Genomic DNA, 16,391 nt, shown 5'->3' with positions numbered 1-16,391 from the left:
AGCACCAGCATCATCACCCTCACTGCAAGCAGGAGAGACCACCAGAAAATCAAAACCACACCGGTGGTTATGGCCACACAGCCAAAGGCATTAGGGATTGGGAACTGGAGGAGGAACAGTCTGTTAGGGGAATTTCCATCCCATCACCTTCCTTCTGGCAAGCACCCTGGAACAGACAGGCAAGGCAGACGGAGCTGGCAGCTGGCATCTACGGGGAAACCGTGATAGCACTGGGGCTGCCAATGTTTCGCTGCTCGAGGACCGCATGCCCAACATAACACCCCCGCTTTGTCTGGGGGGTGAGACCCTGCAAACAAGTATCAGTCTGTGCTGGAGGATGGCAGTGCTGGTGGCATGAGTGCAGAAGAGCTGGCTCCGAGGACACAGGTGCATTGTAGGGCTCCAAGTCAGGAAACAGCCTTGGCATGGATTTGCACATCTTGGGTTATCTCTCTGAAGAACTGGGAAGCAAAAACCAAAGTGGATGGAATAAAAAACCAGGACTGAGCTGTTCCCAAAGAAACACAGTGAGAGCTCTTAGAATCGGGATACGTGCTGGTGTCAGTGTGATAAGACATCTATTTGGGACCAGGGTTGGCCACCTCCAGCCAGAGCTCCATTGAGAGGTGGGGTAACATCTCTGACTGCAGGAACAGCCCTTGCTATCACAGGACTGTTTCAGGCAGGGAAGAGGATGCTGAGCTCATCTCCTTGCTCCCTTGAATTTCAAGGACTCTTGCAAATACCAGAGCACAGAGGTTATGTGAATACAAATTACATTAGCATGCCGAGTGACTTTGTCAGCAGTTTCTCATTAAAGCACTTGGTCCCCTCTGCAGTGGGCATTTCCACTCAATCTCCCCCTTCGTCACTGCTAACAGTCAACTGTGCTCTCCATTTAATTCGAGCTCGTGTAAGAAACAGTGAGAGAGCTGATTCCAATATTCTCCTTCTTGTCCCACCACGCACAAGCTGTTGCTACTTATTAAGCATTTTAAAATCCCTGCTGCCAAAGTCCCCGGGAGACATTTATCTGCCATAGTCATAAACGACTTGCCAGCATGCTACTCAAAACTGCATTTCCCAGCCAATAAATACAAGCTCCAGAATCAGGAAAAGCAGGGTTTGGCTCTAATTTTCAGTGGTATGTCACTGGGATACTATAACTACTTTTAAATTCAAATCAGCTTCTTAAAAATTAACTGGTTTTATCAGATACAGCACAGTGGACTGTTAAACACGTAGCCTCATGTACTGAAACACTATACATTTAATGAAGTTATGCCATTAGCAAATGTACAACATGGGTGCATTAAATCCACCTATAGAACGGCTCTACGTATGAGAGAGAGGATTTATTTTAGCTTTTCTCAATAGAGCAGGAGTCCCTTTTCTTGGCTTTTGCTAGGTTATTTAACTAAAACCAGGATTTGTGCACACACAAAAAACCCCCAAAAGTATCTACTCTCATAATGAAAAAAGACTGGTTTTTTTCTTTTTTTATTCCAGTTCAGGAAGGAAGAGAATCATCTTGCAAAGTAATATAATCAGCTCCTTTGCCTCTATAATCTACTTCTGCTCAGTAGGAGCCCCCAAGGAAACACTTTATGTCCCAACTGAAACATGAAAACTACTGGTAAGGTCTCTTTTGAGGCACATGATTCGGACGGTCACTTTCAGAGTGTCAGAATCAGCGTTGTCTTCCATCTCCTTTCTTTCCAGGAAGAGCTCTCTGGCATGCTGTGGACTCCCCATGTTTTGGGTGGAAGGCTCTCTGTCCCTGCCCAAACCAGAAAGGGTTAGGATGACACGAGTTAGCATAGACACCCATTTCGCACTTACACCTAAGGACGTACGTACGTTGACGACTCCCCACTTCAAATTCCTCACAAAAGAGGGGGAAAAACGAAAACAAAACAAAACCAAAAAAGGACAAGAGACAGTAAATTTCACTGTGATCACACTACGGCAAAATATACCTTCTGTTCATTGCAAAAAACACGTGAAGGCCAAATTAAAGAGGGAAAAAAGTATGTTGCATGAGTTACAGTGCAACTGTATTATTCCTTTTCTTTCTATTTTCCTCCCCCCCCCCCCGTTCAGTTTAGAAAAAGTATTGAGTACAACACAGTCAGGTAAGTGGCCACAAAAGAGTAGCTGTCTTTGGCAAGAAGTCACCGCATTGACCCTCTCTGTCACCTTCTGCCCATTTCACTCTGTCTCATGAAGTGGATGTTGTTGGCGCTGTCTGAGAGTTCGGGGTACTGCTCCACTGAGATCACAAAATAGCCATCGTAGCCCTGTACCCGGCCCGTGTTTAGCACTTGTTGCCTCTCCCCTTCTGTCCATGATCGAATACCCTCCTCCCCATCCCGCAGTCTCTGCTGTTCCCGGGACCAAGCTTGGGTGACAGCGCGCTGTCGGGCCAGCTCCAGGACACGTGCCTTCTCCTCATCCAAGGTGGTCCCGTAACGAGTGTTTAGACACAGTGCACCGTACTGGAGCTGGATGTCTGTGTAACGTCTAGTCCTCCCACTCAGCACTGTGTTGATCTGGGACACTGTCACATTCACGCCGTTCTCCAGGGTCCTCCGCCCGCCGCTGAGGCCCAGGATGGACAGGTCACCCTCCGATGGCCCCTGCTTAATGAAATAGTGTGTGTCCACCCCGTCGATGGTGAAGTGCAAGTTCTCCAGGTAATGGGCGTTGTTCAGGATGGCCGCGATCCTCCGCCCGTCCTCGTTGGCCACGCTGATAATGTCGGTGGCCACTCGCCCATCCTTCATGGCAAACTTGACGCCCTTGCCGAAGATGGAGCCTCCAGAAGCAAAGTTCTTGTTCTTCTTGATATGCTGGCACCCAGCGATGCTGGAGCTGTAGATCCGTTCGAAGCGCTCGAGAGTGACAAAGGCCTTCAGCTGCTTCTGCACTTCACACTGGACCCCCAAAATTGACTGAGCAAGGAGAGAAAGAAGAGAAAGACATATTAGAAAGAGAGCCTTGTGACCCAAAGGCATCATTAGGATGCTAGAGACCAGCAGAGCATCCTGGAAACATGTAATGAGGAGCTCCATAATTTTTTTTCCCTTATCACATTTTTTCCTAATTTTAATTGTTTTTTGAGGAAGAGATGCATTGTCAAGTTATTTCCCCTAATGTACATTGTTTCTATAAACTGAACTGTATTAATCTCTGAAGGATGAAGAGGCAGAAAAGGATTTTTTTGTCTCAGTGGTGTGAGGGTCGCATTGGGACACTAATTAGGTTGTATCTCAGTGTTCTTCTTCTGCATATAAGAAACAACTCATCTTGTGCCCGTGATGCTTTACCAAATGATTTCAGATTTTCTGTGAAGTGTGGAAGTATTTGTAAAAGTTCTTTCTATTTTAACTTCACTTTGCACCTCCTTGTGCTGCCTCCAAAAGCCCTGTATGACCTGTATGACCCCCCAGGTGGCCATAACCACTCTATATCCCATTTCAGCCTGGCCAAATTAGGTTGTTCAAAACTCAAGGAAGGCACTGAATCCAAGTCCTATTTCCTGCAGACCCCTACAATGTGCCAGGCTCCCTGAGCTAAGGCCAGCCATACCCGATGCTCAAGGTTTGGCTTATACTGAAGCAAAACTGCTGAGAGACAACAGCCTGGATCATTTGCAGTCAGGTACATACAAAGTCACTTTTGCTGTTAGCATATAATGAAGCAAGCACACGAGTCAGCAGCTCATCGTTACTGCAAAATGTCTTTGGAAATACTCTCATCAATTCATGGCAGCACAGGCTTCTTACAGACTCCTGTTCATGAACAATTATTTGCTCTGATTTCACAAAAGCAAGAGGATGCTATGACAAAACTCCCCTGGCATTGCCAAAGGCTCAATTCAATAATGTAATGACACCCAGGATTAAAAATAGGATACAAAGAAAGTTTGCTGCACTCCAATTATTCTGAGGAAATTTAACATCCATGATGGATATTGCCTTAAACTGTCCACAAGCAAAAGGCTGACATCCTTCCCTGGGTGCAAGAAGACAATTCAGGTGATGCAGGCATTTCAGACTTGTAACATGGTAAGGGAAGTGAAATAAACCCTTATTTCTATGGTGGCCGTTTCCAGAGAAGAGTCTTAAAGTATTAAAAAAATAAAGGATTTACCATTGTAACTCGCTTACAGGTTATGAGCAGTTTTGACTGATAAAAGAGAAAACTATAAGAGAATAGAGGTACACAACTTCAAGAGCACATTTTGGGTTGTAAAACATTAAATTACCCTGAACTGATTTTTATTCAAAGTGCTGAGCAGGCTGGTGTATCTTCTCCTTTTCCCCTTTCGGCTGACAGCAAAGCAGCTGGAGCAGGAACCAGCCTCCTATGGAGGAGGAGCTCTTTCTGGTTCTCCCCATCCTGCCTGTAGGGCATCTCACACACCGCCTAGAGAGCAATATAATTAACAGACTGATAGGGAGCCGAGCCCAGCTTTCCTGCCAATTCCACAAGTGCTCTAATTATGCAAAAAATGGACGTAATTAATGTAGATGTCACAGATGATGGACATGGAGCAATTAGGTTTCTAGGCTTCATGAAACACTTACTGTTCTAAATAAGTGCACATTGCACAGCCTTGGTCGTTAGCTCTTTCCTCTTCAAAGAGGTTTTAATGGAGGGTTATTCTTCTCGGGTGTATCTCATATGGGTTGACTCTAGGTGGTCCCACTACCACTATATATCACATCGCTCTTCCAAATTGCCTCAGTAACATTTACAAGTGATGGGAAAAGGCACTTCCCAATACTTACACTGAATCAGCGTTCACTCAAGGATGTAAATCAGGTCTTCTGTGCTACATTGCTATGTCCTGTGATCATTTATGTATCACCATCTATATATACATCACCTTGTTTACCAGCAGTTGAGTGATAAAGAATCCCTGGAATTAATTGCACCATCTACTGATTATCACCTTGGAGAAGGGAGCTCGGGGAGGTCAGACAGTACTGGGCATGGGTGAATAATTCCATCAGAAATGTCCTCCTTTCTCATTCTAGTTTGTCTTCATCACCTTATTCCTAATGAGCTGCAGGAACTCCTGCACCTTTTCAAATCTGAGCAAATTATTAGGTATAGATCCTCTGTGAGTGCCTCCAAATTAGATTGCCCCAACAAAGCAGTGGGTCTGGACACCACTGGATAGCAAATTCACAGGCAGACACCTACCTTTATGTGTCTTAGTCAAGAACAAAATCACAACTAAAGGGTTTTCTACTGGGCACTGGTTGCTTCTGGGTTTTCCCCATCTTTTTTTCAAGTAGGGAAGTGGGAGATGAGATGTGCAAAGCTGTAATGCTGAACATCACAGTCACTTAGAATCACAGAATAATTCAGGCTGGAAGGGACCTTAAAGATCACCTAGTTCCAAACTCTCTGCCACAGGCAGAGACACCTTCCACTAGACCAGGTTGCTCAAAATTAACTATCAACTATTCCTATAACTAAACACATCTCTGTTAACTTGAAAACAAGCCCAGGATGACTTTGAAATGACTTTTTGAGTGCACTTCTTTGATAAAGGAGTGTATTTGGGAACAGCACTTTTTTAAAAGGAAAAGCAAACACATCCAACAGAAAAAAAACCCCATCCAACAAATTCAAACAAACCAGAGCACAGTCAGTTTGTATACTCTGCTGTGAATATAAAGGAGGTAGAGGCAAATAGATTATATGTAGTTCAAACGGGCAGGATCCCTGACTTTGAAATTACCATTTCTGTTTAATCTTATAACTCATTTCAATGAACTGGCAAGGAAAAGAAACAGAAATTTTCCATCCAAAGCTGCAGTGGCATGTGCTATTCTCTAAAAAATGCTGCTGCTGTTAGCAACTGTAAGCCAAGATATCTATAAAACCAGTTTTGCAGAAGAAAGAAGGGAATTCATTGTTATTTTATTTCAATATTTGTTGCTTGATGTGAGTGACAAACGCTGAGTTTATTTTTTCTCACAGTGTTTTTTAATCAGATGTCCTTAGGTGACATTTCACTTTATCTAGTAACAACCCTTTGGAGAGAAGAGAACGACCTTCATCATTTGTTCTCTGCTGCACAAAGCTCAAGAGAGCAGCACAATACAGAGATCTCTGAATAGCCTCCTGCATTTTACCGGCACCTCTTGAGGATTTGAAATACCATCGCCAGATCCTATCATCTGTTGTTTTTAAATACTGCCTTCCAGTGTGAGACTGAAAGCTTTAATTTCCCATCCAGGATCCAAGATGTGAAATACGTGAACATGTTTCCAAGTTTCTTTCTATCCTTGTGCCATTATACACAGATAGGTGTTTCTCTTACAACCATATGGCTTATAACACAGAAAGGCTCTTCTTCCAAAAGGCTTGGAAGTTATGACTTCCCTGAAATATTATTCATCATTAACTCCTTCCTATTTATCACAGAATCATAGAAACGCTTGTGTTGGAAGAGATCTTAAAGATCATCTAGTTCTAACCCTTGCCACCACGGGCAGGGATGCCACCAACTAGACCAGGTTGCTCATATCCCCATCCAACCTGCCCTTGAACACTTCCAGGAATGGGGCATCCACAGCTTCTCTGAGCAACCTCTGCCTCACTATTCTCTGGAAATAGATTTTCTTCCTATCATCTAATCTACATGTCTCCCCTTTTTGTTTAAAAATGTTCCCCCCGTCCTATCACTATTTGCCTGTGTAAAAGCTCTCTCTCTTTTTTACAACCCCCCCTTTTTATTTACCACCTAGCTGTCTGTTAACAAAGCCATTTTTCAGTAATCAGCCTCCTCCCTATGTTCCACCTGACCATTACCTGGAGACAAGTCCCCATTTGGATGTATCTCACCAGCTCCCAGATGGTGTAGGTGCAGAAGGAGCCCATCAACCTCAGCAACCTGGCAGGTATTGACCGCTGGCATGGTTGCACTGCACGAGGGTTGGCTGAGAGGCAACGTGCCTGCTCAGCAACCTGCCAAGCACCAACACCAGTGAGGCAGTGGAGGTGAGCGACTGCCCAGCAAGGCACTGCTCGAGATGATGATTGGTTGGCAATGTGTGAAACACAAGTGCCAACTCATGGGCTTAGAGGAGAGGTCCCTTCTCCACCCCACCAGTGTAGACAGCTGCAGGGGGATAATGAGGTTGAGTTCATCAAGTAGATTTCATTTGTGGAGAAATAAGGGATTTGCCTCCTTCTCTTGCTCATCTGTTTTCATATGGCTCATCTATTTTCCGAAAGCCTCAAGAGCTTAATGTCTTTGAGAGTTCAACTTCCTTCCCTGCATTAGATCCTTTGAAAACTGGCCACTATATCTGCAAAACATAACAAGGGGCTGATGGACAGACGTGCAGATAGCGTGACGGTCCAAGCCCAGGCCAAAGCACCCGCAGTGTGAGGATGCCTTCCCTGAATGATGAACACTGGCAGAGCCAGTTCCTCAAACAGATTGTCCTTGAAAGAAGCTCTGCCAGAAAGCACAGCACTATAGCTCACTCCCTGGCTGAGCACCTCAGAGCAGCCCTTGCCTCCAAAATGTTACTCCATAAGGAATGCCAAAAACTACTCCTTCCAGCACAGCCTGTAACAGGCATCGCAGAAAACAGGACCCTTCCTGAAGTCAGTGCTCATGGGATGGAGAGAAGGGTTTTTATTAATATGATGTAGATAATGATAAAAGTGCTGACTCCAAAACACTCCCTGGAAATAGAGCTGTTCTGGCTCCAACAATTACCTGACAGTTCAACAAGACAAAAGTGAAAAAAAAAACAACGAAAAAAAAAACAACAAAAAAAAAAAAACCTAGAAGAGAAACTGGATTCAGGTGCAGCAGTTCCACAGTATGCCAGAGGTCACCCAGAGTCCCCTGGTGGCCAATAACACTGAACTTGTTCAACAAGCAACTTAGTGACAGCCTCACGGTCATAGGGAGGAGGGGAGGGGGAAGTGCTGCACAACAGAGTATTGGATTTTAAATGTCACTCGGAGCTGCAGGGGGTTAGTGCAAGGTTTATGACATGTTGGCTGTTTTTGAGGTGGTGGATGCTCAAAGTCAGAACTATCTCTCCCATCTTCCAGATCTGCAAGGCAAGTACCAAAAATGTTTTGGAAGGAGATGCCAGGGCGTTCTGGTTATGCACTCTGAAGAGAGACGAAGCAGCCATTGATGGGGAGCTAGTTCCTTTGCTGTTGTGCTCGTTAGTCATTCCTCTCTGATAAAAGAACTGATTCAATCTGCAGGGCCATAGCTTTGATCAGCAAAGCCGGTAAAGTAGCTCAAATATGCTTTGGTCTATCACAAGGAGGTATGTGATCCAGAGAAACAGGGATCAGAAGACATGGCAATGAGAAAGTTGTGGTATATGATTCAATGATCAATGCCTTGTCCAGGCTACTTTTAAATGACAAAAGAGCTGGGGCTTACTCCAGAGGCTCCAGTTTGACCATTTTTATCATCTGAAAATGCTTTGTGTGCTTCCATTGACCTATGTTTAATTCTGTCATTTGTGATGTGAAATTTTCCAAAGTTTGTATTTTCTTCCACATGCTTCATGAAAATATACAAACAGTAGGAAGGAGGGCTGGATTGTGTCTGGAAGCCGGTTTGGCTGGAAAGGGTTGCAAGTGAACAGAACTTTATGGGAAACATCAGTGTTGGATGCATGGATAGGCATAGGAGAAAATGGATCATGTGTTCAGGTATCATATGTGAATGAATTTGTTTTACGCAAATATGTGCCTACAATATGCTGGGTGTGACAGAAAGGAAGGGAATCCTACTCTATTGCATTTAAGAGCCACTTGCTATCACAGCATGATCCTGCAACTGTAGACAGAAATAAAATGCTCATGTTTTGTTGCTGTCATAACACAGGGGAAGAACATAAAACAGCCTGCAATGGTTAAATTCCACTTTCAACATTTCAGTGTAAAGTGACTCATCTGGAAGCACGATGGCTGCATAAAGCCCTCTTTTAACGAGCAGGTCCCTGCACAGTCCTCACTGCAACTTCTGGCTTTAAAAACCTGGCAGGGACATGGAGATTTTCTTTTCTTCTTATTGCTCATTCAGGCAGATTCCTCTAAAATGGTTGGATGGAAAGGAGGGTCTCCTTGGTTTTATTTCCAGCTCGTCTGCCTGTATGAGCAAGGGTTAGTCTTCATCTCAAGCTGTCTCTCATTACTTGGCTATTCAATAAGTCAAATCATGATAATGAACTAATGATAAAATAATAATATAATAACACTACTACTACTACTACTACTACTACTACTACTACTACTACTAATTTCTGTGGTGGTTCTGTGTGGGTTATTACCTACTGCACATAATATTTCCGAGACAATCTTCTGTGCAGTCTCTGAACAAGCCTTCCCTGTTTGCCTTCTCCTGTACGGCTTTGCCTGAGGATACTGTGTCACATCAGAGAGGAGGAAAAATCCTGAGGCTCTCTCTCATTACAGAATAATCTCTATTAGCATTTTATTGTTTAATCAAAAGAAATAAGAAAGAAAAAAGGAGTCTTTGAGCTCAAAAACACAACTGAGTTGCTGCAGTGTAATAGTTTTCAAGCATCAACTCAGTCCCAGTAGCAAAAAGGCAGAGTTCTTTTGGTCCCCCCTCTACTATTAAGTAATACTTAAAATAAATCTCTTGCTGAAGTTCAAGCTGGTACATTTTAACTTGTCTTCACCACAACTTTCAGGCTGAGTACCAAGGATGGACTGACACATGACTTTTCTCAATCCACAGTATCTTGTTCGCACCTCTGCGTGATACCTTTTGTTGTCAAGGAGGTGTGACCTTCTGGTTTAAGATGTGTACAGGACCTTAAGAATCTGCTGCAGGACACCAAGATTTCAGTGAAGTCACAGATAAAAGAGGCTAGGAGCGCAGATGGAATCAATTCCATTGCCTATCATTTTATTAGCAGAAATGTTAAGAACGTGTCCTGATCTCCCCAAGCACGTTGGGGCCTCATTGCTCTTGCAAAGTTAGAACACACAGCAATATCAAGCAGGAGTTCAGACTAAAGAGGATTCAGACTAAACAGATGAAAGCAACCCCAGAATACAATCAGTCTAGAAGATGAAAGAGTATCCTGAGAGGTAAATGACTTTTTCAAGGTCATACACTGATAAGAAGTAGGGTTGAGAGTTAACCCAGGGCTCTCAAATCCTGACTCAGTGTTCTAACCTTTAACAGTGTTGCCTCCATCTTTCAGCTGAGTAATTCCCAACAGGAAGATGGGGAAATGATTGGGTGCAAAAGCTTTTTTCGTGCCAATTTTAGCATTGAATTTCCTGCCATCATCTACCAAAATGGCTTGGAATGCAGGGCTGTTTTTAAAAGCAGGACATGGTTACTTGGGATAAACGCAGTCAGGTAAAATGAAAGTTCAATATCATCTAAAACTTCTTTCTGGTGAGAGTCCCTGCAATGCAGAATAGTTTCCTAGGGAAGTACTGGGGCTTCTTGTTTAGGACATTTTAAGCCAGACTGAATAAATTTCTAGAAAAAAAGTCTGTGAAAACTGATTCTGCATCAAGATGTGCCCTTTTTTAAATTTTTTTTTTTTTTAATTTCAAAGAATCCTTGGTGCAAAGGCCTTGAATTTAGCCTGCAATATGTGGCAACATGGCCTCTGTGGGAGAAAGAAACAGTAACTATTTCATTGAGCAACGACCAGAAAATACAGGAAAAAGCACCATGGCAGTAGTGAACTTAAGATGTGATTATTCAGATAGATTTCAATACTGGAATGGGGTCTGACTTGCTCTTAATCTCCCAGTGTATCTGGGACAACACACTGATAGAGGTTTTTCAATAAAGATTGTAAGTGAATAGTCTGCTGATAAGGGCATGAGATACAGTATGGATTTGCATGGATCACCTTGCTATTGTCCCATTCTTGGGTTTTCATCTGTGTGTGGATTAGCTCATAGGACGGCTCCATTGCATCCACGTCTGGCTTGGGGTAGCCGGGGATGACGTTGTGTAGCTGGAACCCGAAGGTGAGCAGCCAACTGTTGACATCTGGAAGGGAAGAGAAGCATAAATAAGATTATCTGATCTCTCAAGCAGGATTGCCCAGGAGAAGGCCCAGAGGAGAACCCCATGGTGGCTGGCACTGTAGCAGGCTGGCCAAAACGATGAGTGTTTACTTTGTGTGAAGAGCACAAATATTAATGGTCCTTGAAAGAGCTGTGTGCCAAAAGCTGGGCTTTTCACCTCCAACCAGAGCCAAATTCTGCACTTTCCCAGCTCTGAAACAGAAGCACTGGCAGTGAGCAAATGGCCCAAATCAAAGCCAAGTCCACATCTGCCCTTCATGAGCAAGAATCAGGCACTGCTCAAAGGTATGCAGGAGAAGTGCAGGACTAGCAATACATTTGGAGGCTGAGATGCTCCATCTGAATGGGAAATGTTATCAAGTCCTAAAGTAAGTTCTGAACTCCTCACTCACAATACTTCTCTCACTGAGGACTCTCAAAGGGCCTGCAGGCTGAAGACTAAATTTAGAGCTGTGTGAGCCAGAATAGCAGGACATCCTGGATGGACAGCACAGGCATTTAGCAGGTGCTCATGCAAGAGGCTCTGGACATGTCTTTTGCTTTTTCCATGGCATTTCCACCTCAGTCCTGAGTTTCCTGGCATTTTTCAAAAGAAAGTGTAGTTTGAGTATTAAACCAGTGTAAAGTCACATGTCATCTCTTACAGTGACATTTACAGTCAGCCTGCAAGGTAAATTATAGTGAAAATAAGGGTACAGATACAAGACTACTTTGCTTGGGTACTTTTTAGAAACCTCTTAAAAGAAGTCCATGGATGGTGAGAAAACTGCTGGCTGCTAGTGGTAAACTATTGTCTTGTGAAAAGAGGGACCACTGGCACTAAAGGGTACATGATGGAAAAGCCATTTGGGACACCATTCCTGCATTTAGTTGCCAGTAGATTACAAAGTCTTCCTTGATTTTTGAGTGCACAGCTATTAGGAATAGCAGCTGAAAGTTAATCCATTGGAAGAAATAATGATGAGGTTGAGTAACTCCCAGATCTGCTTGGGATCAGCTTCACTTCCCCTTTAACTTCAGAGTGTTTCATGATCTCACCTTGTTTGCCTTCACTGAACTCCAGAGGACACACCTGCTACAGTCCCTGAGCAATACGATGTACATTTGGCACACAAATAGCAATTGCAGGAAAAACAAAGGTTTGAAGGTAAAGTTTAACTAATATCAGCTCCCAGGAGTCATAGGTGTTTGGATGTAACTGGAATTGTGTTGGTGATTGCTCTGCTTCAAGCTGGCAGTGCAAGGGGCTTGATTTTCATTTTGCTAAACTCAATAAGCATTGTTGAAACAATCTGAAGAAGGAATCAATTTAAATAATCAAATATGCATCTCTGAATATTTTTTTCTCTATTCCCATGAGCCTAAATGAATGTTTTGAAGAACCGGTTGGAAAAGAAATTATGGATGCTAGTGGCAAATAAGGCACTTCCAGATGACTGGAGAATCAGGAGCCAAACAAACACACTATCTGTTGCTTGTTTTCCTACAGGCTAAAATGTTGCGATTGGGCAGATGTCCAAAAAGCCCTTGCGACAATCCATGTGGAAGGGGGAGGATTTCTGTAATAAAAACACTTCTGTTCACTCAATGTACAGATTGTTTTTGGAGTGTCTTTGAAACAGAGAGGTTGGGGGGGAGGAAAGAAATGAAAAGGCTCATTTAATTATTTTGTTGCTTAGCACTAAGCCAGCCTGCTTCCAAATTCTTCTCATCTCAAATGAAGACCTTTGATGTACATATTGTGGACCAGGTGGTCAGGAGAACAAAGTAAAACCATGAAGGTCAGCATTGGAGCAGGAACCATTTCCCAAGCACTTCAAAAATGTGAAAAATAATACAGAGCATGGATGCTGAACTGCTGAAAAATATGTAACATGTCTGGAAATATCCAAGACAGGGTTTTTTTTGATACTTCTCAGAAAGCTGACTTTCAACACATTTGCAAACAGGAGTTTGTTCTTTTTGGGAAGAGGTGTTGGAATACCCAGAACACAAAAAAAAAAAGCCCCGCCAAAATCATAGGAGGAAGGTGTGGAGCTGCGAAAACAGAGGGGAAAATACTAATTTGCCAAGAGGCAGTGACAACTTTTTTGACAGAAAAGTACATTTCACATCACATGGGTTTTTTTCAGCTACAGTAACCCTGCCAACACATTTCAAAGTAAATTCATTTGAGGGCAAAGAAAAAGGGTGCTTAATGTAGACACATGTAATGGAAATGTCAGAGCAATCCATCAAGATTGCTGAAGCTGGCAGCAAAGCTCTGCACCATGAAGTGTACAATCACTAAAATATTCATGTTTAACAATGGGCCTCTCAAAACACAAATACCTGCTTCTCCCGCTCTCCCCTCCGCATGCCTCCAATTTGTATCCACAAGCTCAGAGACCTCATCAGTGCAAACAAAAGCACGTGTTAGTCACCCACATCCTGGGCACTGATCTTCTCTAAGGACAGTAGATCCCAGGGTGGGAATGTGGAGGGACAGAAAGTGCCAAAATCTGGGCAGATTTGGTTGTGATGACAAGGGCACTCTCATCATGGGTCCTGCCCACAAGGTGACTGAAAGCTTGAGTAGAAAGAAATGCTGGGGTAGAAGCTTTGTGTCACAGCACTCAGCCCATAGCATGGCCTGCTTCTTCCATGCACTGGGAGAGGAGAAACTTAAAATATGTATTTGGGCTCTATATTCTTGAAAAACTAAAAACCAGAACTTATAAGACCTTGGAAAAAGTTATTTGGTGCATATAAAATATTAGTGTATCAGATTTGGACATCTTGATTTTATTGTCAGAGCTATGTGGGAAGCTATGCACTTGTTCTAAGACAGGGCTAAAAAAAAAATTTGAGCAGGAAAACAAAATTCTGTTATTATGCCACAAAGCAACAGTTCAAAAACTATATCAGTTCAACAATTTCAAATTAACTTCCATTTTAGTTTTGACTCCTTAATTTTTCTTTTCCAGTTTTCAGTCATTAGTTTTCACTTAACTTGAAAAGGTTGAAAACCCAAAAGGAATTCTTCTTTTAGGCTGTTTTGGAATTTGTCATTTAGACAATCTTGAGAGCTGTTTACAACATTTTTGCTGAGAAATTTCTCAACTCAACCTTCTCCCATAAACAAATTCAGTTTTGACAAATGAGCATTTTCTGATAGGAAAAGTTATCTTGAGGTATTCGCTGCTAGCCTTAATTATCAGAGTGAGGCCAACACACAGGTTCTTAGCCTGTATCTTTTGACATATTTTACTTCCCTTGTGGCATCATCTTCTCAGCTCTGGAGAAAACAGTTTTTCATTAAAAAACCCACAATATAATCCTTATGTTTATTGCAGAAGAACCTGAAAAAATGAATCCTAATGGCTAGAAAAACAAGCAGAATAGAACCCGGGATTTTTACTTTGCAATATTTATTTGCCATTAAGTCAATTTCATAACTCAGGGGAATGCAGTTATTGTTGAATATGGAAAAGTTGTGATAGATGCAGCAGGAGCATTTAAAAATTGATTCTACCTCAAGAAGTATGCACATTTGGTTTGTGATAGTGGCACTGGGTTTTTCAAAGGGAAGTATCTAGAAAAGAGTCCCACCAAAACAGTTCTCTTAAAAATTGCTACCAGTGTTGCACACAGTATGAAACTAGTATGAAACTGGATTTGAAGGGGGAAAGGACTAGAGATAATCCTGGGGGCAGCACACCAGTGCTAGAGGGATGGAAGGCTAGTGAGGTCATTCAGCTTGCTATCAGTACAGGTAGGCGATGGCAGATGAGATGAAAGTCTGTCCAGGTGTCCAAGAAGGCCAATGACATCCTGGCTGTATCAGAAATAATGTGTCCAGCAGGACGAGGGCAGTGACTGTCCCCATGAACTTAAGTAACTGGTAAGGCCACACTTCTGATCCTGTGTTCACTTTTGGGTCCTTCATGACAAGAAAGACATTGAGGTGCTGGAGCATGTCCCGAGAAGGGCAACGGAGCTGGGGAAGGGTCTGGAGCCCAAGTCTGATGAAGGAAGGTTGCAGTGAGGTGGGGATCGGTCTCTTCTCCCAGGTAACAAGAAAAGGACAAGAGAAAATGGCCTCAAGTTGTGCCAGGGGAGGTTTAGATTGGATGTTGGGGAAAATTTCTTCACATAAAGGATTGTCAAGCACTGGAAGAGGCTGCCTAGGGCAGTGGTGGAGCCACCATGCCAAGACGGATTTAAAAGATGTGTAGATGTGGCACTTGGGTACATGGTTTAGTGGTAGACTTGGTAGTGCTGGGTTAATGGTTCAATTTGATGATCTCGAAGGTCTTTTCCAACATAAATGATTCTATGATTCTATGAATATAGGAGGGAAATTTAACATACAGAATGACCCAAACATACATAGAGCTCATATTACTGCCATTTTACAAAGTCCCAGGGGAAGCAGTTCAGAGATTATGTCAAGCTGTTGGGTAGGTGTGCCCCAAAATCTGGCCTTTAAGCCTAAAGCATCTGCTTTTTTTTGTAGAATCTGTTAATTCTGTAAGGCAGATTAACTTTGAACTACATAGTTAGCAGTGTTGTAGTCATGTAGCCACTCTGAAATGGCTGACTGTAATGAAAGGTTTAAGTTACTTTGCCATTCTGCTAGAACAAATCTGTATGTCATTTGTTTAGTTGCAAATAAATCTCTAGGCAAAACTATGTAAACAGAGCTGCCCCTCTACAAAGAGAAAGGTCATCAGGACATTAATTGATAGCTAAACTTGGGATATCTGGGATGAAAATCTGGAAGCAAAATAAAATGAACAAACACCAAAGATGAGAAAAGGAAAAAGGTTTGGGAATTACAATTTCCATCTATGCTAATGAATTAAACATACCCTGGACATAGGGGTAAACTGCAAACTAAAACTTATGTCCATTTTATTAAAGATTGGAAAACCTCCTGATCAGGACACTGAGAGAGGACATACGTATTGCACTGGTTTTGACTAGGATAAATTTCTTTATAGTAGCTACTATGGGTCTGTGTTTTGGATTTGTGCTGGAAGTGGTGTTGATAACACAGGGATGGTTTCATTATTACTGAGCAGTGCTTACACAGACTAAAGGCCTTTTCTGCTCCTCACCCCACCCCTCCAGCAAGGAGGCTGGGGGTGCACAAGGAGGCTGGGAGGGAACACAGTTGGGACAGCGGATCCCAACTGACTCAAGGGACATCCCAGACCACCATGTGTCATCATGCTCAGCATGATGTAAGACTGGGAGAAGCAGATAGAAGGAGAGGACATTCAGAGTGATGGTGTTTGTCTTACCAAGTCACC

General features: G+C 42.9%; 1 protein-coding gene across 13 annotated transcripts in view; it reads right to left on the bottom strand.

Moving 5' to 3' along the window:
• Positions 1–1,252: 1,252 nt before the first annotated feature.
• TENM4 (teneurin transmembrane protein 4) overlaps positions 1,253–16,391 on the bottom strand; it is a 750,083-nt gene continuing 734,944 nt past the window's right edge. For all 13 annotated transcript variants that reach the window (XM_039384005.1, XM_039384003.1, XM_039384001.1 and 10 more), the window contains 2 exons: positions 10,914–11,056; positions 1,253–2,954 (listed from right to left, as the gene is read on the bottom strand). In XM_039384005.1, coding sequence (XP_039239939.1) covers positions 2,196–2,954; positions 10,914–11,056 — 902 coding nt within the window. In that variant the 3' untranslated portion in view covers positions 1,253–2,195. The remainder of the gene's footprint in view (positions 2,955–10,913; positions 11,057–16,391) is intronic.

Source organism: Pipra filicauda, unplaced genomic scaffold (assembly GCF_003945595.2).
Source record: "Pipra filicauda isolate LSUMZ 115617 unplaced genomic scaffold, ASM394559v2 scaffold335_size1511353_pilon, whole genome shotgun sequence".
Taxonomy (NCBI): Eukaryota; Metazoa; Chordata; class Aves; order Passeriformes; family Pipridae; genus Pipra; species Pipra filicauda.
The sequence above is the reverse complement of the archived record's forward strand: the minus strand, read 5'-3'. Positions and strand labels throughout refer to the sequence as shown.